Raw genomic sequence first — 24638 nt, forward strand, 5'->3', positions numbered from 1 at the left:
TTAAAGGCAGCATCCGACATTTCAACAGTGTTGCGATACAGTAACCCTCTCATTACATCCTAGACTCTGCTCGGACGGAGCTACCAATAGCCGTTACCGGTCTGCGCTAATATCTTAACGGAACTAATTCGTGTGCTTTCGGTACTGTAGATAGACGCGCCGTCCTTCGTAACTCAAAAGCCTGAAACGGAGCATTTTTGTGTATTTCGTAGTTAGGGGATTTTAACAGCGGGTACTTAGGATCCCGGTCTGCTGGAGCGTTTTTATTTTTTACCGCAAGACTGTTGTGTTTCGGCTCTAAAGGTCTATCGATGTTTGATGCTGTCTTTTTAAACTTAGTTTGATTTGAGACCAAAATAGTTATGAAAATCATGAGCACTTCTCGTTGAACAACTAGCACTTATTAAAAAGGCATAGCTGAATGAAATGTAAAATTTTATTTTACATTCTGCTTAGTTAATAATAAATATTGATATTTAATAAACTTACAGGTAATGTTGCACTGAAACCTTATATCATATAAAGTTTCCTATTGACTATCGCCATGAATATGAGTTATGTAGGCATGAGACGCAAAATTTATGAAAATAAAAATATATACAACGGTATTATTACATTTTAACAGTAAACTATGTCAAGACTCGTGATTTTGTAATTACACCGTTTGTATCATTAAAGTGGACATTAACATACGCAATTCAGCATTTTCTAAAACATATATTATGTTTTAATCTTATATTATAAACAGGCAAATCTGGTTTTGGTAATTTCTTGATTTATGTCTTTTTTTAAACAAGATTATATACCTATACATTACAGAAAATGTATAAAACATTTAAATTTAAATTTTCTACTGAAATAAAGCAATGTCTTAGAAAAGTAAGGATAAACACTAAAATAATATACTTAGGTAATATCAACGCTAATTTATACAGATATGCAGCGTGGACTGGTGTTTAATGCTATTATAAAATATTATTCTTATCATAATAGAGCAACTTTTACATAAATTGTCTAACAACGTGTAATACATTTACTATGTAAATACAAACAATGAATGATGTGTACATTACATTATTATCTAATTAGTTGTATATTGAGGAAGTACAATAATCATTTGCAGTTTTTCATTGATTAATTATTTCATTCACTATAATATATAATAAAATCAAAAATTATGATCAGAAAAATTAACACAATCTATATATTTTGAGGTGCATTATTCATTACAATTGCACATAAACGGATAAGACTTTTAGAATATTATTTAACATGATTGACTACAGTACAGTACCCTAAATAATGTTCTGCAAGTAATCGCTGCAGTAGGGTCTCATTGATTAATGTATGTACATTTCATACACAGCTCCACCGCTCACATTGTGCACCATTAAAAAAATAAATTATGGATGCTTTTAAACTAATATGCTACATTTATCTTGGCATATGTTCACTGCACATCTGAAAAGTAATAAAAAAACCAAGTTAGAAATATATTTAAAGTTTCGATGTGCATTTAGTACAGAGGATATTTAAAAGTTACAATTGCAGAAAGTAAGACAGGTTCAGGGTTTAATCTTCCGGGTGTTTTATTCTCTTTATAATATTGTTTATGTTTTTTTCTTAAGGAAATGCAGCTGTTTGGCTTTATCTCAATTCGTGAAAAACAATTCTAGGACTGGTTCAAGCTACGAAAAATAAGTTAAACTTTGATAACATCTAAAATTTGACAAATAAATGTTATGCTAAGTAGTCTTACAAAGAATTCCAAAATCCCTAGATCTATCTTCTGATCGTACTGTATAATGCATGTGTGGTTATCACAATTTTGCTTATTCCTAATATTATGCAATGCATCCCATGCATTCCAGTTTCAAGGATTTGCAATTTAGACTTCAATCATTATGTCTCAAGGTGGGCAGCAGCATTTACGTTGTGATATCAATAGACTCTGTTGATAACTGTAACATCAAATAGTCCATGAGCTTGCTAAACCATTTTATATTTTTCAACAGTTCTTTACTAGTGTTATCAAGCTGTACACACTAAAGGATTTGGTGAGGGTTATTTCTACAGTGAACATCTATGTGCTGATAAATTATGATGATGATAAACTATTTTTTGTTTTCTATCGTTTCTTAAAACTTTACAACAATATAATGCATATATTGTAATTTAAATAATGAACAAGTTATTAAATCATGAGCATTTTTACTGGAGCTTTATTTTGTATACTTACTGCAGTTGAGCAAGAGATAGATGTGTAATTTGTTGGTGTGTTTGCAGAACCCGGATACATGTTGATTTGTACATGAGATTGGTGAGATGGAGGCGGAGGATGCGTAGCGAGTGGAGACACAGGTGGAGCGGTATTCATACAGACTCCACCAGCATTGTTAGGACTCCCTGTTGTGGACAGTCGTGAGAATGCTGCCAATGCATCAGGGAAGTTTGGTGGTGTAGCTGGAGTGTTGCATGGTGTCATTAATTGCTGCAAAATAATTTTACCTAATCAAACCATCAAGGTCAGTAGATTGAATTAATAACCAGGTTAAAATTTGCATTTTGCACCCTATAAAAAATACAATTAGTTTAAAAACAAATTCCAATATCAAATAAATTCTTTTTATTGGTGGCAGGGGTCTTGTGAGTCCACACGGGTTGGTACCACCACAATGCACATTTCTACTGCAAATCAATAATGCGTTTCTGTTTGAATGGTGGACAGCTGTTGTACTGTAAGCCCAAGACTTAGAATTCATATCTTAAGGTGGCTGGGTGGAGGCATTTTAATTGTGACATCTCAAGTAACCAAATAACACAAAGTGGGTGTCCATCTTGAGAAATGAAAGTTCTATATTTCGTCCCCCATAACCTTTTGATTCACTCTGTATACAATTTTCAATCACATTTCAGAATCTTTTAACAAACTAAGTTAACCTGTCCGTAGTGAGGTGCAGCAATGCCATTGGCACCAGCGGGTATCGCCATGTCTTGGAAAAATATAGATAAGGCAGTCTGCAACAAAATGAATAGTAAATAAATTAAATCTTATATAATTTCCATGTACTTTTACAATTTAATGTCACATTTATTATTTCATGAAAAGCAACAAAATGCTAAATCTAATACAGTAAAATCCTGCATAATTCTGTTTTGTTTAACACGTTTTTCTTTGAATTATAGGATTCCCCAAAATTGCATGCAGCTTTAGGCTCTGTGTTTCTTCTTGCAGTGTTATATGAATGTATTTTTATCGTTTCAAACATTTGGTGACCTTATTGTAGGTATTAATTTACACTAGAGGTCCCGCAGTAGTCGAAATTCGACTATAATTAATTAGAATTTTAAGCTTGTACACTATTATGATTGTATTTTATACTTGTATAATCACAAATTTCGCCAAGACTACACTATAAAAAATATTAACAAAGACAAACAATATTTAATCTATTCTCAATTTGACCACAGACGTCAAGAACAAAAGTTTGACAATAAATAGTATGCATGCGTGTGTGCGTCAAATACATGGTATGTAGTGTGTGTAATGTCATTATTTTAAAAAAATATTAGCATTGTGCACTTATTCTCTATATTCTCTATAAGTGTGGAAAATTTCATACTCCTCCGTTCGCGCAATTTTCGTAAAAAGGGATACAAAGTTTTTGCTTCACGTGTTAATATATAGATAATATAATGATTGATATAGTGGCAAAAATTATGATTTTTAGCTTTTATCATTAGTGATAATAAAAAACATGAAAATAAAGTATTCCTTTAAATATATTCTTAGTAAAATATATTATTCCTTATAAAACTGTATAAACTATTTTATGTGTATATTTATGTATGTATGTATATGTGATTGTGTATATTCATTTATTATGTTTCTATATTTATATGAAATAAATTTTATTGTTATGATAAACATAATTAAAAAATTTAAAATACCTAACCAATTTTCTACCCATCTTCCACTGAGCCCATTATTTATATGAGACAACCTTGTTTAACACTGTTTCATATTATGCTCTAGTTTGGTGGAAAACGTAACTCTGCATTAAGCTGGGTCTTACTGTATGTCACTTTCATCTGCTGGCGTGAATTGTAAGACTGTAAGCATGGTTTTCACCATCCTTACTATCATTTGTTGTGAAGCAATTATGTCTATGGGCTCTGGTTATCAGACTACATGTGTACTTCTGTAAAATGTGACATTTCTAATCTATATGAGAAGAGAAGCTGCAATGTAGAATGTACGTCTAATGAATGCTGATCATACTTCACTGTAATGATAACAAAATATTTAGAATTCAAACATAATTATGCTAACTATTCAACTAAAACCTAATTTGCATGTAAAACACCAAACAGAACTAGTCATGAAATTTTTTATATACATTGATTATTTTTACGTTTAGTTTCAAAATTAAGCCATATTTTATGTCTCTTGCGAAATTAAATTATCCTATTGAAACATTTTAATCAATTTCAAATTTATGTATAATATTTTTTAAATAAATAGCGCAGACAATGTAATGTAACACCTTAGCAATTGCGTGTAACTTCATCAATATCAACATGTCAAAATGAAAAAATAGACAAACTTAGATGATGTACAATAAGACTGCCATGTGATTATCGTTATTTATTACTTAATAACAAAGTATTTATCATTTAACTATATAACTCAATAAGTTAGAAAATTACGCAATATAATAGATATTAACTGAAACGATCACACAGAGAAAACCTATGGTAAACTTTGAAGGCTATTTTATAAATCAAAATAGTGGAGCAGCCATTTCATGTACATACTGTTTGTTTACATAAATATAATATTCACCTCAAATTGCCAGTGAGCCGCTTGTAACAATTGTTTAGCTTGTTCTTGAGCACAGCCTGCGGCCAATACAAATTGATTTATCATTACTTGCTCTCTTAAAGTTGAATCCATTTTAGTTTTTGTGAACTAAAAATATAAAGTCTGTCCGGTCTGCTCGATCAAGAAATAACAAATAAACTGAATTATAAAAAAAAATTATGACTACGATCAGCTCTTTGTCAGGCCCATTAAAATTTTCTTAAGAGCGAAAGAGATACAAGCAAAAGTTTACCAACTTTCAATGTACAGTTTGATTTGGTTGCTTAATCCGTTGTTTTCCATGCAGTTTGTGCCAGTAAGCATTATTTTATAAGAATTTCATGGCCTGGATTCTAGTCTTTTAGCCTGCATTCTTAAACACTTTGTCTATATGAAAAATTTATCGGAGCCGTTTTTTCATCGATTACACTTAAATTGATCAACTTTTCACTGTATTTTTTAAAGAAATTTATGTGGTTTTGAATTTTGAAAGGGTAACATTGACTTATAAAATATAAGAAGTGAACGTATTGTAGATTATTTTAGTATACATTTGTCAGTATTTTTTTTATGACTTTAGTCAGTTAAACAGCAGTATGAATTTATGCTATGTTTACTGGGGCTTAGTCTCAAATTTGGGATTTTTGGCGTTTGAAAATTGAAACTATTTATTTCACCTTTTAGAAAAATCTTTGTTGTAACATGAAAATATTAAAAATTTTGAAGAAATACAACTTTACTTATCAAATCTACATTGACAGCCCAGGTATATAACTTTCGCCTTACAATTTTTGGTTTTCCCTATAAACATTTAAATTTATTGATATGTGGCGCCTTTTAAGTTTTGCTACAACCAGTATTACACACAGTGTTGTGATCTGTGGTAGAGTCAAAACACCCGCAAAAATTAAATCACGTTTATACTCCGGCGCTCCCAATATTTAAATCATAATATGTTGTAACTATATGAACATGGACGTGGTCCTCCCATAGGTACCCCCAAATATTATCATCATCATTATCTTTAGTCCACGGACGTCCACTGCGAGACATTGACCTCTTCCAAGGTTTGCCAGAATTATAGAAGTCGAAGTGGTAGTGGGGCAGTACAATGAATACACATATAGTTTTTTAAAATACGAGTTTAATATTGTGATTTAGATAGAATACGCTTGGAAAATAGCTTGCCAATTTCCCCCAATTTGTGATTCTGGGCTACAACAGTGTCACAGTACACCTAGTAAATTAATAGCTATTACATTATTTAATCGTCCATTTTTTATTAGGTGTATTTTATTATCTATGGTTTAAGTGACAGTTGACAGTGCAGAAATATTTAAAACCCGTTAATGTCTATAGTCTATAAATTGTTGTAAACCTCGGCGAGGTAATAATAAAATTCAATACCGTCTACATACAAAAAACAATTTAACACAGCATTTAATTAAACAACAATATTTTGATAGTACATTAAAGAAGTTTAAAATTATAAATCTACTTACTTACTGACTAATGTATTTAGTGCAAATAGTGCTTTTATTTTCATCGAAAAACTAATGCCATATATCATGTTATTCATTACGAAAAAAATGTATTGGTGTGCAGGAATAATAACGTTATTAAGTGCCTCTGTGGTTGCAAGTGTTGAAACAAATACTCCAAACAAAAACAGTGAAAGTAAAAATTATTCAATTCTTGTGGACAAGAGCAATAACTATTACGAGATTTTATCAAGGCCAAAAAGGCTTAGTGAGCGGAACCTTTCTAGTACTAGTGAAATAAGTATGAATGTTAATCAAACAGTCGATTCAACAACTCCAAGTTCAACCGAAAAATCGAATATAGTTTACGAAATAGGACCATCAAATTCTTCAATACTGGCAGTAGTTCAAGTTAATGCTTCGGCTGCGACACCCAATGCCTCTGTTAATCCATCAGACGCTGCTCCTCTTCCAGAAAAAAGCTCAGCTGAAGATGAACATAATAGCTCAATGGCAATATTTTTCGTACTCTGTATTTTGGCCTTAGGTATACTGTTAATACATTTAATGTTACAAACAGGATTTTCTTATCTCCCTGAAAGTGTGGTTATAGTATTTCTTGGTGCTCTCATTGGAATGATAATAAATCTTATGTCGATAAAAAATATTGCCAATTGGAGAAAGGAAGAAGCATTTTCACCAACAGCTTTCTTTTTAGTGTTGCTACCACCCATCATATTTGAATCGGGTTATAATCTCCACAAAGGCAACTTTTTTCAAAATATTGGTTCAATATTGTTATTTGCTATCGTAGGAACTGCAATATCAGCATTTGTAATTGGAGCTGGTATCTACTTATTGGGTTTGGCTCAGGTTGTATATAAACTTAGCTTTGTTGAGTCATTTGCTTTTGGATCCCTGATATCTGCTGTGGATCCAGTCGCCACTGTGGCTATATTTCACGCTCTAGATGTTGACCCAGTTCTCAACATGTTGGTATTTGGGGAGAGTATATTAAATGATGCTGTGGCTATTGTGTTGACAACAGCCGTTCTGGATTCCAATGACCCTTTCATGTCTACAGGAGAGGCAATTCTCTCTGCAATTAATCGATTTTGGTTAATGTTCTTTGCATCAGCTGGCATTGGTGTACTTTTTGCACTTGTGAGTGCCTTACTCTTGAAACATGTTGATCTCAGAAAGAATCCATCTCTTGAGTTTGGAATGATGTTGGTATTCACATATGCTCCTTATGTGTTAGCTGAAGGCATTCACTTGTCAGGTATGAGTTAAATTCAGTTCTTTAATTTTAAACAGAGTTGTAACTCATATTTTTCAGTAACAGGATTTTGTTTTCAGGGATTATGGCTATACTGTTTTGTGGTATTGTGATGTCTCATTACACTCATTTTAATTTATCCACAATTACTCAAGTTACAATGCAACAAACAATGAGAACTCTTGCATTCATCGCGGAAACATGTGTTTTTGCATATTTAGGACTTGCTCTATTCAGGTATGTGTATACATTTATATCTACAGTGAATTCATTTATCTTCTGTATTGTTAAATGATGTAGCATTAGGTTTTAACAAAAAAAGGAAATGCTTCCTATATTAGTACCAAATATATTAGTAATAAAAATTATGAATTCTGAACTATGTTAAAATTGCCATAAGTTAAAATAAGTTTGTGTTAAAATCAATATCAACATTTGACCGATAATTGAATTTATTGTGAAATAAATTTTTAATATTGCTTTTGCTAGCATAGGTTTCAGCAGTAGGCAGCCATGATAAGGAAAAAATATTCATTTTAGTAATAATAAATTAAATTCCAAAAGAAAGCTTCTAGCTTAAATAATTAAAAGGCCTTATCTAGGAAAATATAAATTTTATGTCAGACTAGCGACCCGCCCTCGCTTTGCTTCGGAAACATTAAATTTTATTATTGATAGGCGAAGCCCACCAAGTTGCGCGCGGTACGACAATAACTGCGGGTGACGCCGCGGGGCGAAACTAGTCCAAAAAAAGTAGCCTAAGTTACTTCTTATATCATCAGCTACCTATTAGTGAAAGTCTCATCAAAATCGGTCCAGCCAGCCGTTCCAGAGATTAGCGGAACAAATAGACAGACAGACAAAAATTGTAAAAAATGTTATTTTGGTGTATGTACCGTATATATATTCATATGCATGTAGTAAAAAGCGGTTATTTTTATACTACAAACAGACACTATTTTTATTTATATGTATAGATTAGTGGTGTACTTAGTTAAGTAATACAAAGCAAACAAGTCTAAATTTTATTTAGATACAACAAATGAATGATCTGGTTTTTTAAATATCTCAGGAATGGTTGAAACTTTTAGTTACCTGTTATAAAATTAACTTATACCTAATATGAGTCGACTATTATCAAAGCCGGCAATGTGACTTTTGGACAATTATTGGTAATTCAGAAAAACGAATTATTGACTTTGTATTCCATTGGCAGTCACAAAACGCTTCTGAACGACATATTAGAAATAACAGGTTAAGTAGGTATTAACCTTTATTTAATGCAGGTTTTGAATCGTATTCTTTGAAGGAGACGATTATCTCCTTCAAAGACGAAATCAATCTGTATTGACATATCAATAATATTTTTTTGTCCAAATGCACAGATTGCCACCTTTGATAATAGACGACTCATATATAATAATAACAGTTTCAGACATCGCGTCGAACCTGCACTGGTAGTCTGGAGTATAGTAATGTGTCTCCTTGGCAGAGCAGCTAATATATTCCCTTTGGCACTGCTTTGCAACAAATTTCGAGAACACAAGATTACCAAGAAAATGATGTTTATTATGTGGTTCAGCGGTAAGTAATTTATTATATTTTTGTCAATTTTATCCAGGTTTATGAAAAATAATGCATAATATAAAAATAAAAGTAAAACCATCCACTATTTTTAAGCATCATGATTGAATTAGATAACATTATCTCTTGTCTTATCTACATCGTTTGGTTTGCTTTCATGTAAGGAAAATTACTAAAGATTTCAATGGTTGATAATTATAAAACATGAAGTACTTAATATTGTTTCCATGTTTCCAGAAAAACATTTTTAATACAAATACTTGTTTTTCAGAAATGTCAATTTTACTAATGAAATCCTGTTACACTTTAGTAAAATATGATATTACCTTTTTAAATCTTGACAGTTGTTGATACTTGTTTGAATTGCCAAAGACAGTTTTCGGAATTTTTCAATGATCAAATAAATAGTTTAGGAGATCGTGAAAACAGTATAAAGAAAAAATCATATTAATTTATTTAATAATCTTCTCTTAAAGTTAAATTGTAAATGCTTTTAATTTGTCTCTATCCCAAGTCAATTTTTATTACCATACTAGCTGACCCGGCAAACGTTGTGTTGCCTTAAATAAGATTTCTAGGGAAATTCTAGTGTAGAAAAAAAAACCTCATTCAACCACATAATACCTCATTATAACAAAAAATAAAATTATCCAAAATTAAAATAAAAAATAAATGTTTGGAGTGGACAACCTTTATCACTTAGGGGTATGACAAATATATAGTAGCCGATTCTCAGACCTACTGAACATACTATTGATACACAATTAAAACAAAAAAAACATGGCTGGCAAGCTACGATTGATACACAAATAAAACCAAAAAAACATGGCTGGCAAGCTACAATTGATGCACAAATAAAACCAAAAAAACATGGCTGAAAAATTAATAGTAAGTAAGACAGGAGACCGGCTTCGTCCTCATCCCTACTACGTGATGTTTGCTGGATGAGTGGTGGCACCTGGCGGTGATAACTGATCGATTGATAGTTGATCAGTAGTCAACCGGCGAGGGCGGGAGATCAAATTGAATTTAAAAAAAACATAATTAAAGGAACTTGAAATTATAAACTCTGAATAAGAATTTATCGTACTACAATTACAATATTTCATTGCCATCTTGCAACCTTATTGCGGATCTGTGCATTGAATAAAAAAAATAAAAATCGGGATGGAAAAATAGGGTTGATCGTATAAGAGTGAAAATTGAGAGTAATATGAATTTTTTTATTTTAAGTCAAGACAAAATAAAAAAAAGTTCTTGCCAATAAAATTCAAGTTTATAATTAACAAATAAAAAATAGGGCTTGATCATAGAGGGATGAAAAATTGAAAGTAACATCAGATTTTTTTTTATTTCATGGCAAAATAAAAATAAAAATGAAAATCTTGCCAAAAAAATTATAGTTTATAATTAACAAATAAAAAATAGAGGTTGATCATAGAGGGATGAAAAATTAAGAGTAACATCAGATTTTTTATTTTAATTCATGACAAAATAAAAATAAAAATGAAAATCTTGCCAAAAAAATTTAAGTTTTTAATTAACAAATAATAAATAATAAATAATAAAAATAATAATAATTTTATATATTAGATTAATGTAGCAGTAGTTGTCATTTATCTGAACTGAACTCCTAGTCAACAATTGGAAATTCTGGATCAGAATTAGGGAGAGCTTTAAGTTCAAAAGTAAAGTAAGAATTAAGAAGTAATTAATGATAAGTGGGGAATTGGGAATTATTTTAGGTGACTTCCCAGAAATCTTTAATCATGATCCCCTGTATAGGTTGGTACTTCTATTATCTGTACCAATGTACAAATATGATCTTAAGGTACAAGGCGTCATTAACTTTGCTTTGAGCTCCAAAATAACAGGTTTACATTCACTTTGTAAACATCTTTAAGATAGTTGCTGTGGGGGGAAAGGTTTTAAAAAAAATAATTTAAGTTTATATATATTTACAGGTCTAAGGGGTGCGATATCTTACGCTTTATCTCTGCATCTTGGATTTTCGGATGAAACCAGACATGTGATTATAACAACGACACTCATAATCGTGTTGTTTACTACTTTGTTCTTCGGAGGGTCCACTATGCCACTATTGAAATTTTTACGGGTAAATAATGGCTATAAACTCTACTTTTCATTTCTATATGTTAAAAACGTCGAAAGTTTAAAAGATAACATGTCCAGATGTGCAATTTTTGTAAACAAATTCATACTTGACACTTTGAATTGGTGTTTATGTGTTTTAAAATATAGTTTTGGGGTATACAAGAAAGAAAGAAGAAAGAAAGAAAGAAAGAAAGAAAGAAAGAAAGAAAGAAAGAAAGAAAGAAAGAAAGAAAGAAAGAAAGAAAGAAAGAAAGAAAGAAAGAAAGAAAGAAAGAAAGAAATCATTTATTCGCCAAGCATAGTGAAAATGAGTTATTACATAAATTAAAAGCAGCGTGTATGCTTTGTCATTATTTGACATGCGAATTTTAGTGCAGTGCATAGTTATAATATTATATAATTTACCATTCATTCATCCATAATTCAACTAATAATTAAAAATCCATTTATTTTCAATGTCATCCCCAAGAAAATCATTCACGTTATAATAATTTTCACTAATAAGATTACCTTTTAGGTTTTTTTTAAAATTAAAATCATCTAAGTCTCTTAATTTCTTCGGTAGTTTATTAAATATCCTAACGCTCATACCTAGTATACTATTATTCTTTAATGTAGTTTTGGTTTTTGGAAAACATAGCTTATCGTCGCGTCGATTTCTGTTTGCCACATTAGACATCTTAGTGAATCTATTGGGACAAGTTTTAACAAAAGATGCAACTTCGTATATATATAGACAAGGAAGGGTAAAAAGTTTATGCTTTGCAAAATATGGCTTGCAGCTGTCGGCTATTGCCAATCCAAACATAGACCTTAAACACCTTTTTTGTGCCTTAAAAACTTGATCTTTTTGCGTTGAGTTTCCCCAGAAAATTATTCCATATCTAAGACAGGATTCAACTACACCACAATATGCAGTTAGTAAGGCGTCTGTGTTTAAAATAGAGGATAATTTAAGTATTTATGTTAACTGAATGGTTCTATTGGTTTTATAATCCCTGCTAAGTGTATCCAGCCATTATTTTAGTCAGATTTTATGTTATACACTTTTCACTTCATACACATCCCATAGAGTGTATCTGTTTTTTTATCCTAACTATTCACTGGTAGTCTAGTGGGCTATTCAAGCTATGCCAGGACGGGTAAGTGAGCTCACGAGCTCAACCTGAGAGAATTTGCTAAAACTAGCTCTAGCAAGAGCAGTGCTTTACAGAATCTACTACCGTAATTGAAACGCGACCCACTGAAAAGATCCGGCGAGAAACTGTGGGCCGTCTGAGGTTTAGTTCGTACGTCGAACTCTTGACGTGCTTAAAAGGTCTAATAGCACCTGTATCTGTGTACATATTAGTTCAATGTTATTTCAAATTTTATTTTTGTAGTCGTTTTGTGTTTGATATAGTCTAAATAAATGTAGGACGAAGGAAGGAATGATATTGTTAAATATGAATAAACCCCGAATGAATGAATATGCGTAATTACTTTAGTGCGTATTTGTAAACATGAATAGGTACTTCGTCTAACCTATTTTTGCCATGAAGCAGTTATATTTTGAGGTTTGAAGGGTGGGGCAGCCGCTACATAATGGATTTAAGACTTCGACGTTTGTCTCATAGGTGGTTGGGCGGCATTTACGTTAAACCAAGTTAAGTGTGTTTATAATAAATGTTTAATTTTGCAGGCAAACAAGAAAACAAAACGTGCACGACCTTTGCGCAAACAAAAGGAAGTAAGTTTGTCTAAAACAAAAGAGTGGGGGCAAGCAATCGATTCTGAACATTTATCTGAAATCACTGAAGAGGAACTTGAGGTTTGTACAGTACTTGTTGTGCAGACGCTAATATTTTACGAATGCCATGGTTTTATGAGGTCGAATTACCGAATAATAGACCTTAAAGTTAATTGACCACATGTGTTTTCTATGGTTATAATGCGTGCGAACTTAGGCCTTGATCGTGATCGCATACAAACAACTAAGATAGGTATATATATCCGTCTCACCTGATGACCGGTTTTAACGAAACCAATGTATAAATTATTATGACCAAATCCACCCTGAAACATCTTAGGTGTTTTATTTGATTGAACAAAGAAATAGACGAAATAAACAGTACGATAAATTAGCGGAATATTTTGTTGAAAAATTGTAGACTAATTTGAATGTATTGCAGGTGAATTATTCACACGCAACTCGTTTACGGGGCTTCGTACGATTTGATATGAAATATCTGACCCCGTTTTTTACGCGACGGTTTACTCATCAGGTAAGTGAATGACAGTTAAAAAATAAACTATTTACGTTCTTGAGATGTAATAAACTTTTTTTATAATAACTGAAAAGACACGTTATCTTTGATAAATATTTTTACAGTTTAGTTAAAGTTGCTTTTAAAGTATCTAATTGAGAATAGTAATGTGATTAAAAAAGACATAGATAAACATTTGCTTACTTGAAAACAAAAGGGTAACAATTATAAATTAGTATGTTTCAAATAATCTATCATAAATAATGCTGTGGTTATCCTACTCTTTTTTATGTTTTTTACACTCCTCAACATGTTTCTTTTAGGAGCTAAAAGATTGCAAAAGCCAAATGACAGACCTGACAAATCAATGGTATCAAGCGATTAGGATATCCAATGATAGAGAAACGGATGAAGAAGAAATTTTACAGCAGAATTCCCTTCCGAGCTCACGCAATAGTCTGCAAAGAGGTGTTTAGTAAAATGTTTAATATAATTCCAAAATATTTTCTATGCTTATATGTATAATCTTTGATCTTACAATTAATGTATGCACACGTGCAGCTCTAATAAGTAGCTTCATCTAAGCTGATCTTAAACCTTAGCCTTAACAGTTCACCGTGCTGTGCGCGAGAACAAAAGACCATGGAGTGTCGTATTTACAATTCTTATCTCTTTATTTCAATTTTATTTTTATTGTGTTGTGTATTTTATTTTCAAACAATTTATGCATTTTCTCTTATATAATAATTACTTGTGCGTCCTAATTTCATATTTAAAAAATCATAAAAACTGTATGGCACTTTCGTTCTCCATCCGTATGAATGTGAAGACAGCGTGAGAACGCTACCTTGAACCCTCACAACACAGCCCACTGAGTTTCTCGCCGAATCTTCCCAGTGAGTCGCGTCTTCTGATCCGGTGGTAGATTCTGCGAAGCACAGTTCTTGCTAGGGTTCGTGTTAGCAGCACTCCGGTTTGAGCCCCGTGAGCTCACCTACTAGTTAAGGTTACGCTCAAATAGCCTCTCAAGACTCTCAGCTTAGGTAGGAAAAAAGCTACCTTGCAATACGACGACCTCCTCTTCGTGGTTGCGGTTAATTACGCCGTTGACCCGACTCATGCTGCTGTCCTTTAGCAGCTAGGCCTCCTTCGCCGATCGGACAGCTCCTAGCAAATTCCCGGGCTCTTAAGTTTGCCCACCCATCCTCGTGAAGCTGGAAAGCCCCCCACCATCAGTAATAACTCAATCTCATGAATTCGTGCTCTCATGAAACGACATGCTGGATTATTAGACTCGTAACAAAAAGATTTATTGATATCGTAAGATGTATATAAAACGCTCATTAACAGTCCGATAAAGAAAAAACGACTATATAGTTATTGTAGGCGATGGTGAGTAAGGTCCGATTTAGACTCATCTGATAGAAGGAAGAAAAAAACACCTTAATGGAAGGGGAAGGGTGGGAGAAGTAGCATTGGAGCCGTGTGAGCACTCTATTGAGCAAATTAAGTGATCATCACGTGCTATCAAATATCGGGGTAAAATTTATTGGTCGTTCAGACGCGGCACAATAAATATGGCTAAATCAAGTGTTTACCTACCATTATGGCGGCGGCACGCGCTACTTTTATTTTGTTATAAGTTGTAAGTCAATAAACAGGTTATTTTTTATTAATTTATTGCGTAAACGCATGAAGGATCCGACCTTATATAAATGTGTATTGTGACTATAGTGTATATAAAAAATCTTACGGGCATCTTATTTTAAGTTTAAGAAACCATTCCCGCATGTTGCCTAATTTGCGCTTCGTGATCTGTATAGGTTCCCGTAAGCCCATAACACCAGAAGGGGCGCGAAATCGTGTTCCCAATCAAAACAATAAAGCTAATAGATAACAGCTAATAGAATTAAAGGGTATTTCAAAACATCCTTATTTTGTTTTATCAAATGTTCGTAAGATCCCGTAAGAAGGTATAAAAATGCTGGTAGTATCAACAAAATAATATGTAATGCTTGGACATGCCAAATAATGTGCCCAAGTGATCGCTAATAGGTCGGTCTGACAACGTACTTATTAAATATATTGATAAGACAAGCCTAAACGAAGGTCGCGTCGCGTCTGCGGATAAAAGCTAATATGTTATTGGCTAGATATTAATTCGCATCTATTAATTTGTTCCTAGCATAATGAATAACTTTATTAGAACACCTATGTACCGTTTTTTATAAATGGTGCGTTTCGTGGTAATATTTAAATTGCGCCTAGTATTCTGTTTCACGAGAATAGTTAATAGAATAGGTCATAAATGTTGAATATTGAGGTCGATTTATAGACAGTGATATGTTAAGGTTTGTTGGCCTCTTAGGTTTAATGGTTGTATAGTGACTGACTTTTGTAGCAGGCACTCGGAGCGAGTTCAAATTCCTGTCAGTCAGTATTCTTATTATAGATTGTTGCAATTTTTTTTGTATTTCTCATACGTATGTGTGTTTCCGGGACCCGATGGGGTTTGTCACGTATATAATTCTTCTTCATCCTAGTCGTAAACTCTTGGCAAAGTGGTTGTCATGTATCACCGATGCGCTCGCGATGCGACGCCATGTTTATAATAGACGACGTGACCATGACGTTTATAATAGTTCCGCTTTAATTATGTACAGATAGGCAAAAAGAGAACAGTTAAGTTTCTTTTTCTTCTCTCTTTGCCCGATTTTTTTCCCATTACTGGTTATTGTCTGATAACCACGAGCTTTGGTGTTATCAAAACTTGTTTTTGTTTTTGGAAATGCCTAGTAAATTTGCTTTCAGAATGTGCATAGCAAAATAAATGAGAAAAAGTAAAATAAATCTAAGTAAATCATGAGGTGTCAGTGATTATTCTCGAATTTTGATCATTATATGAACATTAGTTTTAATAAAAAACGTAAATATCAGATATTTTACCATTTCTAAAACCAGTGATAAATGAACTTCATCATGTTCTTTGAGATGATTGTGTGATTTTATCATAAACGTGATTCAATTCGGTGTATAAACACCAATATTTTAAGTGTTACGGCTTTGTATTTTAAAACTTTTATTTAATAATTTATTTTTATAGTCTTTAATTGGATACTAGGTGCTATGTTATACGTTTGTATTTTATTCGTCTACTGTGAAATTTATTTGCATCAGAATTTTAGTATTAACGAATTTGTTATGTTCTTTAATTAAATATTATGAAAGGTATTGACGTTACATTTTCGTAATTACATACTGCTTAATAAATGGTCATTGTAATAGGAGCTAGTGGTCAAGGGTCCGAAACTTCTAAAGGCGGGAAAATTTGGTGTAGAAGCAATAAAGATATAAACAGTAAATTTACGTTTAAGGTGTACTAAACGTTGGGTTATTACTTATTACTAGCGCCTAAAAAAAATTTGGTTTTTATAGTATTGATGTTGATCGCATTTAGCATTTTGTTAATGAAGATAAATTATGTTCAATTTATGTAGGATGTAGGTAATGAGGTGGTATTTTTCAGTGCTTAGGCTAAGTTAGGCCCTGAATATTATTATTTGCGATTATTCTTCATGATAAAAAAAAAGTTTTGTTGTCAGTGCCTAACCTAAAGCACAGTTACGCATCTATTATAATAATAATATATCGTTGATTAAACTATTTTGACATCGACTTTTTGTAGAAAATGTTAGGGCTCGTCTGGTACGTTCGAAGAGTCGAATTTGTTTGGTACAAATTGTAAAACGCATCAGCATAATATAGTATACCGTTAAATTCTCGCCTCATATTTATAAAACCCGGGTTTAAAATAAAACAGCCCTGTCTTTAGGATATGTTCCTTTTTTCAGCAATATTATTTTTAGGTTTATTGATAGTAATAGCCAGGCGAATGTGTTGCCGAGACATTGTACTTAATGGAAAACACACCAAAGAATTCGAAGCACCAAAAATTGCCTGAGATTTTTTCAGATATGCCATTTTGTTTTGTCGATATTGGAAATGATGAAGCTTTGTATTTTGCGGTGGTGTATATTTGCACATAAAATAGTGGTGCACATAAAATGTGTTTTTCTTCTGTATTATATTGTATTAGTATTATGATTAGTAGCTTTATTTGTTTGATAAATTAGTATGATTGTATTAATCAAATTAATTTTGTGATAATAAATTTTAAGGTTTATGTTTATGCTAGTAATCCTGGTCACGCTTTGCCGTGACTATAAGTAATTGTGTGAAAAAGATATATTTCTTGAAACTATTCATGCGCTATTTATGTTTATGGTACTATGACAGAAACCTCTCCTGGAGCTCCAACCACATATTATTATGCATCATCAAAATAAATCACAAGTAACACATACTAATCTCACACAAAATTTTAATACAATTATAATTTATCGATTACATGCAGTGGTGAGATGAGCGGTTCGATTTTAGATTCTATGAAAATATGACATTAATACAAATGAGTTCAGTTAATAAGGTTAAGGTTTATTATTATTTAATTATCATAAAATTATTACTACCTAATCAACGGTTTAGTAACGTATAGGGAACACAACTAGAATCTTTATACATCGCACTTATGGCAAAATTCTTGTTTTTTGGTAAATATAATTGAAATTGAAGAAGCCAAAAATGTAATTGAAGAGTTGTAATTTTTCAGTTTTTAATACTTAAAGCCTTAAAGCGTATACCTTAAATATTATGGTATGCCCTTGATTTTAAAGAGAGGGAAAGTGTACTTTGTCCTTTTCTAACTAAAAAGGTGGTGTGTTATTTCAAAAAGACTACTTATAACTGTACTACTGTAACTATACTTGAGACCTTAGAACTTATATCTCAAGGTAGGTGGCGCATTTACGTCGTAGATGTCTATGGGCTCCAGTAACCACTTAACACCAGGTGGGCTGTGAGTTCGTCCACCCACCTAGGAATAAAAAAAAATAACAGTTCTATATCATATAAGGTATTGTTGTGTAAAACACCTCAGAAAAGCTTAATAGTGACAGCATAGCATGACTGGGATTCACTAATGTACGTCTACTGTCTATTGTAATAATGAAACTTTTAATTAGTATAATATATTTCAATAAAAATACAAGACCTGAATAAGTTGACAAGTCACGAATGCAACTTTCATGTTTAATTATTTATTGAAAGTTAAAAAAGATAGATATCAATTTTGGAGTAACTCCCAAAACATTTTCACACCTTCAACATAACTACATAAGCACAAGGTTAGCTATGTACCACTATTCAAGTAATAACATTTTTTATTATGTACTTTGTTTCCCTTTTATGAAAATGCATCATAGAATGATGTCTGTTATATTTTTATTTATTTATTAAAACATATTTAGTTATCGTGATAATAAATAATTGATGTGTATATTATAGTAATGGAAAATAACTTAAGTGAAAAATCAGTATACATATTCCACAAATCTAGATAACAACAATAATATATTTTGTTCTATATTTAAGGACCATTTCTTTGAACTTAATAAGTCTTTACTGTAATTTTAAACTGCATTGAAGTAGGTCAGCCAATTTTCGAATTAAGAAACATAAATTCTTATTGTGTAAAAACAACAAAGTTTAGAATAACAATAATTATTTGATGTGAAGCCTATGTAACTTAAAAGCTTAAAATATGAGTACAATTTTTGTGAACAAAATTAATGTTGTTTCAATCTTCCTCATTTTCCAAGTTAATGTGGCTACCAAATTTTCCATACAAGTGTGCTTTCAAGTCACTCATTTGTGATTTTAGTTCCTCACATTTTTCTTCTAAATCATGAATTTCATGTATTTTTTTTGCTTTAGCTTCCTCAAGATTTTTCTGGAATAAAATTATAATACTAGATTTAAATATATATGAGTCGTCTATTATCAAAGGTGGCAATCTGTGCATTTGGACAAAAGTTTTTTATTGATATGTCAATACAGATTGATTTGAATATAATCGTCTCCTTCAAAGAATACGGTTCAAAACCTGCATTAAATAAAGGTTAATAGTTAACCTGTTATTTATCTAAGATGTCGTTCCGAAGAGTTTTGTGACTGCCAATGGAATACAAAGTCAATAATTCGTTTTTCTGATTTACCAATCATTGTCCAAAAGTCAGATTGCCGGCTTTGATAATAGTCGACTCATATATAATATTATTTAAGGGTATATACCCTTTTTTATTTATTGAGTTAAGTGTTAAGTTTAAATATAAAATGAGATTAGATAGTTGGATATTTTTTAGTTCTCAATTTTCAGTTGGATTAATATTTAACTAATCTTCAATCAAGCTTAACCTACAAATAAGGCACTTTTATATATTAGAAAGAGAAAATTGTATGTTTCTAAAAATCTATAATCTAACAAGCTTAGCACTAAAAGGGTCAAAAAAATTTGTTATGAACTTAAGGCTTGTATATGATCCTACAAAATGCATTAAGTAATCTGTCAAAAGATGAGTGAGTTTTTGTTTTTGAGATATGCACTGAAAAATATTTAAATAATTCTCTTGGTATTCGCTTTTTACTGAAGCATTAATATCAGATTGAACATACATTATTTTATAAATAAGTTTAGGATAAACTGCTGCAACTTTCTTTTATCAAATGACCACTATTTTACTTTTAGTTAATAAAATATATAATATTAATGAAATTTTAAAGAATATTAATGTGATAGTCTTACCAAAGTAATTTCCAAATTCTGACAAATAAAAATTTCACCAATAAGGTAAGGGATTTTTTCAGAATCATCAGCAAGGCTCAGTTCCTCAACTGCTTCTTCTAGGTTCTTTACATCGTTTTGTTTTACTTTGAGCTCATCCTTATAATCGTCAACTTTAGCATTGAGACGAGCAAACTTGTTAATTTTTTGTTGATCTTCATATGAAATGTGTACATCAGAGTCCTAGAATGCCGAGGAGAAAAATAAATGAAATTCAATAGAATGTTCATGTTTCGTACCTAAAATGGTCTCAATATGGTTAATTAATACAGTAAATTTCTTCTGCTTGTTATGTTTTGACAAAAATAAGTATTGCACATTTACTTACTGGCTGAAAAGTTCCTTTAGCTGTAGTTGACATGTTTACTATCAATATTTAAACATAAAGCATTAAATTTCGGCTGCGCTTAACCTCAAATCGAAATTGTTCATTATTGTTCACTTTTTTTAAGCGTAATTTGTTCATTGAATAGGCAAAAGGAACTTAGCCTATAAAGCCATGTTTGTAACGAAGGCCGAACGGAGTGAATAGTAATTGATTTTGGATGTTTATTGATTTTATGATTGATGATGATTAAATGGAATAAAATGTAACCAAATTCAACATAAGATGAGACAGCATGGTTGATTTTAAAAGGAACAACCTATCAGTAAGATGGTGCCTGCTCATTATGACTCATTAGACTACCTAAGTTTCGAACAACAAAATTGACATTGGATCAGCTTGGTGGAAAAAAAACTTCTACAAAATTATTTTTCCTACCTAAGCCTTGATTTTTTTTTTTTTTTTTTTTTTTTTATTGCCCTTGTAGGCAGACGAGCATACGGCCCACCTGATGGTGAGTGGTTACCGTCGCCCATGGACTTCAGCAATGCCAGGGGCAGAGCCAAGCCGCTGCCTACCGCTTAATACTCTCCACAAGCCTCGTTTGAAGAAGGACATGTCATAGCGCTCGGGAAACACCGTGGAGGGGAGCTCATTCCATAGCCGGATGGTACGTGGTAAAAAAGACCTCTGGAAACGCACTGTGGATGACCGCAGTGGCTCCAGGTAGTATGGATGAACTCTACTCCGGTGGCGGGCGGTGCGATGGTAAAAACGAGATGCCGGTATCATCTCGAACAATTCCTCAGAGCACTCCCCATGGAACATACGGTACAAAATACAGAGGGAACCGAAGTCCCTCCTTGAGAGGCTATTTCAGCGTAACCTTAACTAGTAGGTGAGCTCACCGGGCTCAAACCGGAGTGACGCTAACACTGACCCTAGTAAGAGCAGTGCTTCGCAGAATCTACCGCCAGATCGGAAATGCGTCCCACTGAGAACATTCAGCGAGAAACTCAGTGGGCTATGACTATGGGTTAATTCGCTCGTCGAGCCCTTCATCGCAAGCGACGGGTTCGACGAGGACGGTGCTTGTGGTGCCTAAAAGCACCGTTAATGGATCGGGAGGATCCGTAATGACGTGCTTTGGGCAACGTCGACTGCTTACCATTCGATCTACAGGATCGGGTATGTCTCACAGCGCTCAGCAGCCCTAACTATAATATGAATGACTTCGTATACCTATTAAAGATTTGACGAATGTATCGGTATATACCTGAATGTGCACGGTAGAAGCAGGCTGGACGGGGGAATCATAGTCTACAAAGACTCCTAAATAAAAAGAAAGATAAAAAGAAAGATAACGATTTCATTCCACTCAACACAAAAATTCGGAGGTAGGAGACTAAAACGAGAATGTTGAATGAGAATTACTACAAATGAATATATATTATGTTAATAAAAATACCCAGATAAGTTCATCTGGAACGTATCTGGGTATATTTATTTATCCTTTTCATTATTTCAAAATAAGTTAGAATATTACCCATAATTTAATATCAGATACCGTTGTGCCGTGTGTTTCCCTTGATTGATTGATGCTTCGAATGATCTGAATGAAATGAATAGAGCAATATTATACTGATACGGATTTTTTATTATGGATCTAAGCGGTATTTTCAGCCATTGTATAAGAATGCAAAACCGGGCGGGCGACCGGCGACCCCACCACGGCCGTTCTCTGCGCCTACGCTCGACGACACCACTCACTTGTCCTAAGTTGTCCGCAGACCCGCACTTCAACTTCGAACATCAGACACAGTGCGCGTTACCCAGAGACGAGCAATAAATAAATTTTGATAAACAGTATTAGGTCGTGATGGAAAAAGAACACCAGCCAGACTCGATGGCTACAATAACTATGAAGCCGGAATATCCGCCTTCTGAAGTATACAGCACATCAGAACCGCCACCGGTATGCAAAACCCGTTACCTATTTAAGAATTAATAATATATTATTATTATCATATTGAATAAAAATATGATTAACATTACAATAAAACACAAACTTTAATTTTTAATTAAATACGTACATTATTTGAGTGCAGTAACTGAACAAAAATCTTTTATTTTTATAGATTACATTAAAATAAAATATCAGATATGAGTCGACTATTATCAAAGCCGGCAATCTGACTTTTGGACAATGATTGGTAAATCAGAAAAACGAATTATTGACTTTGTATTCCATTGGCAGTCACAAAACTCTTCGGAACGACATCTTAGATAAATAACAGGTTAACCATTAACCTTTATTTAATGCAGGTTTTGAACCGTATTCTTTGAAGGAGACGATTATATTCAAATCAATCTGTATTGACATATCAATAAAAAACTTTTGTCCAAATGCACAGATTGCCACCTTTGATAATAGACGACTCATATAGTATAGTCATTAATTTCCTGTACCTATTCAGAAATGTATGGTTTTCTAATTGTTAAACTATTATGACAGTCACTAAATGAGGCAAAATAATTGTGCAGTCGAATAAGTAGGATACAACTGGTGGAAAGCGCCTTTCTCTCGGTCTAGTGATTGTCTATAGCAGGTGACGCGTAGACACTTGTTTGTAAACACAGTTACTTTATTCATTCGAGATATTGGCAATATTAGTGTTCGAAAGACCTAGAAATCAAGAAATACCAAGTTATCTAATATATAAATTGTTAGACGAAGCTACGACTGAGTCAACAAAAATTAATTCAAACAATAAATTTTTCTGAAGTAAAATTTTACGAATTTATTTTATATTTAAATTATTGTTGTATTCTCCACTTATCAAGTGCTTGATTTAGGTAACAAAAAATATGAGTTTTTAATAAAAAACATTTTCAAAGTTATTATTCTCAGATTTGTTTACACACATCTTTAGCTTTATATTTTTTGCAACCAAAAATGAGAAAGAAATGACATGAGGAATCATAAATTATATTAATATGTTAATCGTGGGAAATTATATTGTTGTGTTTTGTGCGAGCATCTGACAGTTTCTCATCAAAATCTTAAGACTTTATTAAAATCTTCTATAATATTCAAATTCCAGATTGGTTTAGTCCAAAAGTTTTTGTAGTTCAACATGCTAAGTCGTGGAAAGAAAAATATCTATGCGGTTGAATTTTCTTTTTTTTTTCTTTTTAACATCTTTTTATTCAGAATTCGCTTCATTAAGTATATTTTTTTGTTATTAGATTAAAAAAGTTCGTTCGCAACATAGTTCAGAAATTGTGGGCACATTTAAAATAACACTAGGGACGACCAGTAAACTTAATTCTATTGAAAATATAATATGATTTCTTGCACCTCAAAATCATTCCACTTGCATCGAGCCTATATTTACTTTTTGGTTCGTTTAAAAAAATACACGCGGAAAAAATCTTTTAAATAAAAGCCTTCTTGAAAGGATTTGGATCGTCCCAAAAAGACTAGATTTGAATTGACGTGAATGATGAATTGATTGACCGCGCGGTTTTTCCCCATAATCTTTACAGCCATGACTAATTTGCAGAAATTTACAGTTCCCAATTTAAAAATAAAAATAAATGTTTTGGAAGTTCCTGTGGTTATGAAAACAAAGAAGTTTTTACAATAGAGATAAACAATGCACAACACAATCCGGAGTGAAATCGTTATTGGCTAGTTGACCAAGTGGACAATAGGCTTGCGTCATGTCTCAGTCAGTCACAGTTTGATATTTGCTCGAAATATCCACGATTAATAAACAATAGTTCGTACTCGTTTACATTATAATAAATACAATTTATTCTGACATGAAATAGCCGAGTAAAGTTGTTGCTTCTTTTCCTCTAAGTGCGACAGGTCGACATCAAATTTATTCATGTAATGTTCATGAAATTTTTTAACTTACGGCAACTTTTTATAGTCATAGTCAAAGTGATAAGTTGTAAACATTAGGACCACGGTGAAAGACAGTCATTTAGCTAAGC

The 24638-nt window shown here is 32.4% G+C and overlaps 4 protein-coding genes across 8 annotated transcripts in view; 2 read left to right on the forward strand and 2 right to left on the reverse strand.

Moving 5' to 3' along the window:
• Nucleotides 1-697: 697 nt before the first annotated feature.
• On the reverse strand, nucleotides 698-5398 carry LOC101737923 (UBA-like domain-containing protein 1). 2 transcript variants are annotated; one of them, XM_004931422.5, is made up of 4 exons: nucleotides 4847-5398; nucleotides 2941-3018; nucleotides 2240-2491; nucleotides 698-1461 (listed from the first exon to the last, which is right to left on the reverse strand). In XM_004931422.5, the coding sequence occupies exons 1-4, from the start codon at nucleotides 4955-4957 to the stop codon at nucleotides 1435-1437; spliced, it is 468 nt and encodes a 155-aa protein (XP_004931479.1). In that variant the 5' UTR covers nucleotides 4958-5398; the 3' UTR covers nucleotides 698-1434. The 2 variants fall into 2 exon arrangements, with proteins under 2 accessions (XP_004931479.1, XP_062527182.1); XM_062671198.1 differs by having other exon boundaries at nucleotides 698-2491; nucleotides 4847-5153.
• LOC101737790 (sodium/hydrogen exchanger 8) lies at nucleotides 2384-19253 on the forward strand. Of its 2 annotated transcripts, none has more exons than XM_062671186.1 (7): nucleotides 2384-2525; nucleotides 7705-7861; nucleotides 9054-9208; nucleotides 11173-11324; nucleotides 13005-13133; nucleotides 13495-13587; nucleotides 13893-19253. In XM_062671186.1, exons 2-7 carry the CDS (start codon nucleotides 7710-7712, stop codon nucleotides 14043-14045), a joined length of 834 nt encoding a protein of 277 aa, XP_062527170.1. In that variant the 5' UTR covers nucleotides 2384-2525; nucleotides 7705-7709; the 3' UTR covers nucleotides 14046-19253. The 2 variants fall into 2 exon arrangements, with proteins under 2 accessions (XP_062527170.1, XP_004931477.1); XM_004931420.5 differs by lacking the exon at nucleotides 2384-2525 and adding an exon at nucleotides 5331-7627.
• On the reverse strand, nucleotides 18641-20972 carry LOC101737652 (probable prefoldin subunit 4). Its single transcript, XM_004931419.4, has 3 exons — nucleotides 20637-20972; nucleotides 20270-20491; nucleotides 18641-19417 (listed from the first exon to the last, which is right to left on the reverse strand). Exons 1-3 carry the CDS (start codon nucleotides 20667-20669, stop codon nucleotides 19265-19267), a joined length of 408 nt encoding a protein of 135 aa, XP_004931476.1. The 5' UTR covers nucleotides 20670-20972; the 3' UTR covers nucleotides 18641-19264.
• Nucleotides 20973-22336: 1364 nt separating this feature from the next.
• Nucleotides 22337-24638, forward strand: part of LOC692810 (EN protein binding/engrailed nuclear homeoprotein-regulated protein) — an 85628-nt gene continuing 83326 nt past the window's right edge. For 2 of the 3 annotated variants that reach the window (XM_062670839.1, XM_062670838.1), the window contains exon 1: nucleotides 22337-22608. In XM_062670839.1, the coding sequence (XP_062526823.1) occupies nucleotides 22513-22608 (96 nt within the window). In that variant the 5' untranslated portion in view covers nucleotides 22337-22512. 3 annotated transcript variants of the gene reach the window in all.

Source organism: Bombyx mori, chromosome 11 (assembly GCF_030269925.1).
Source record: "Bombyx mori chromosome 11, ASM3026992v2".
In the NCBI taxonomy this organism is placed as follows: domain Eukaryota; kingdom Metazoa; phylum Arthropoda; class Insecta; order Lepidoptera; family Bombycidae; genus Bombyx; species Bombyx mori.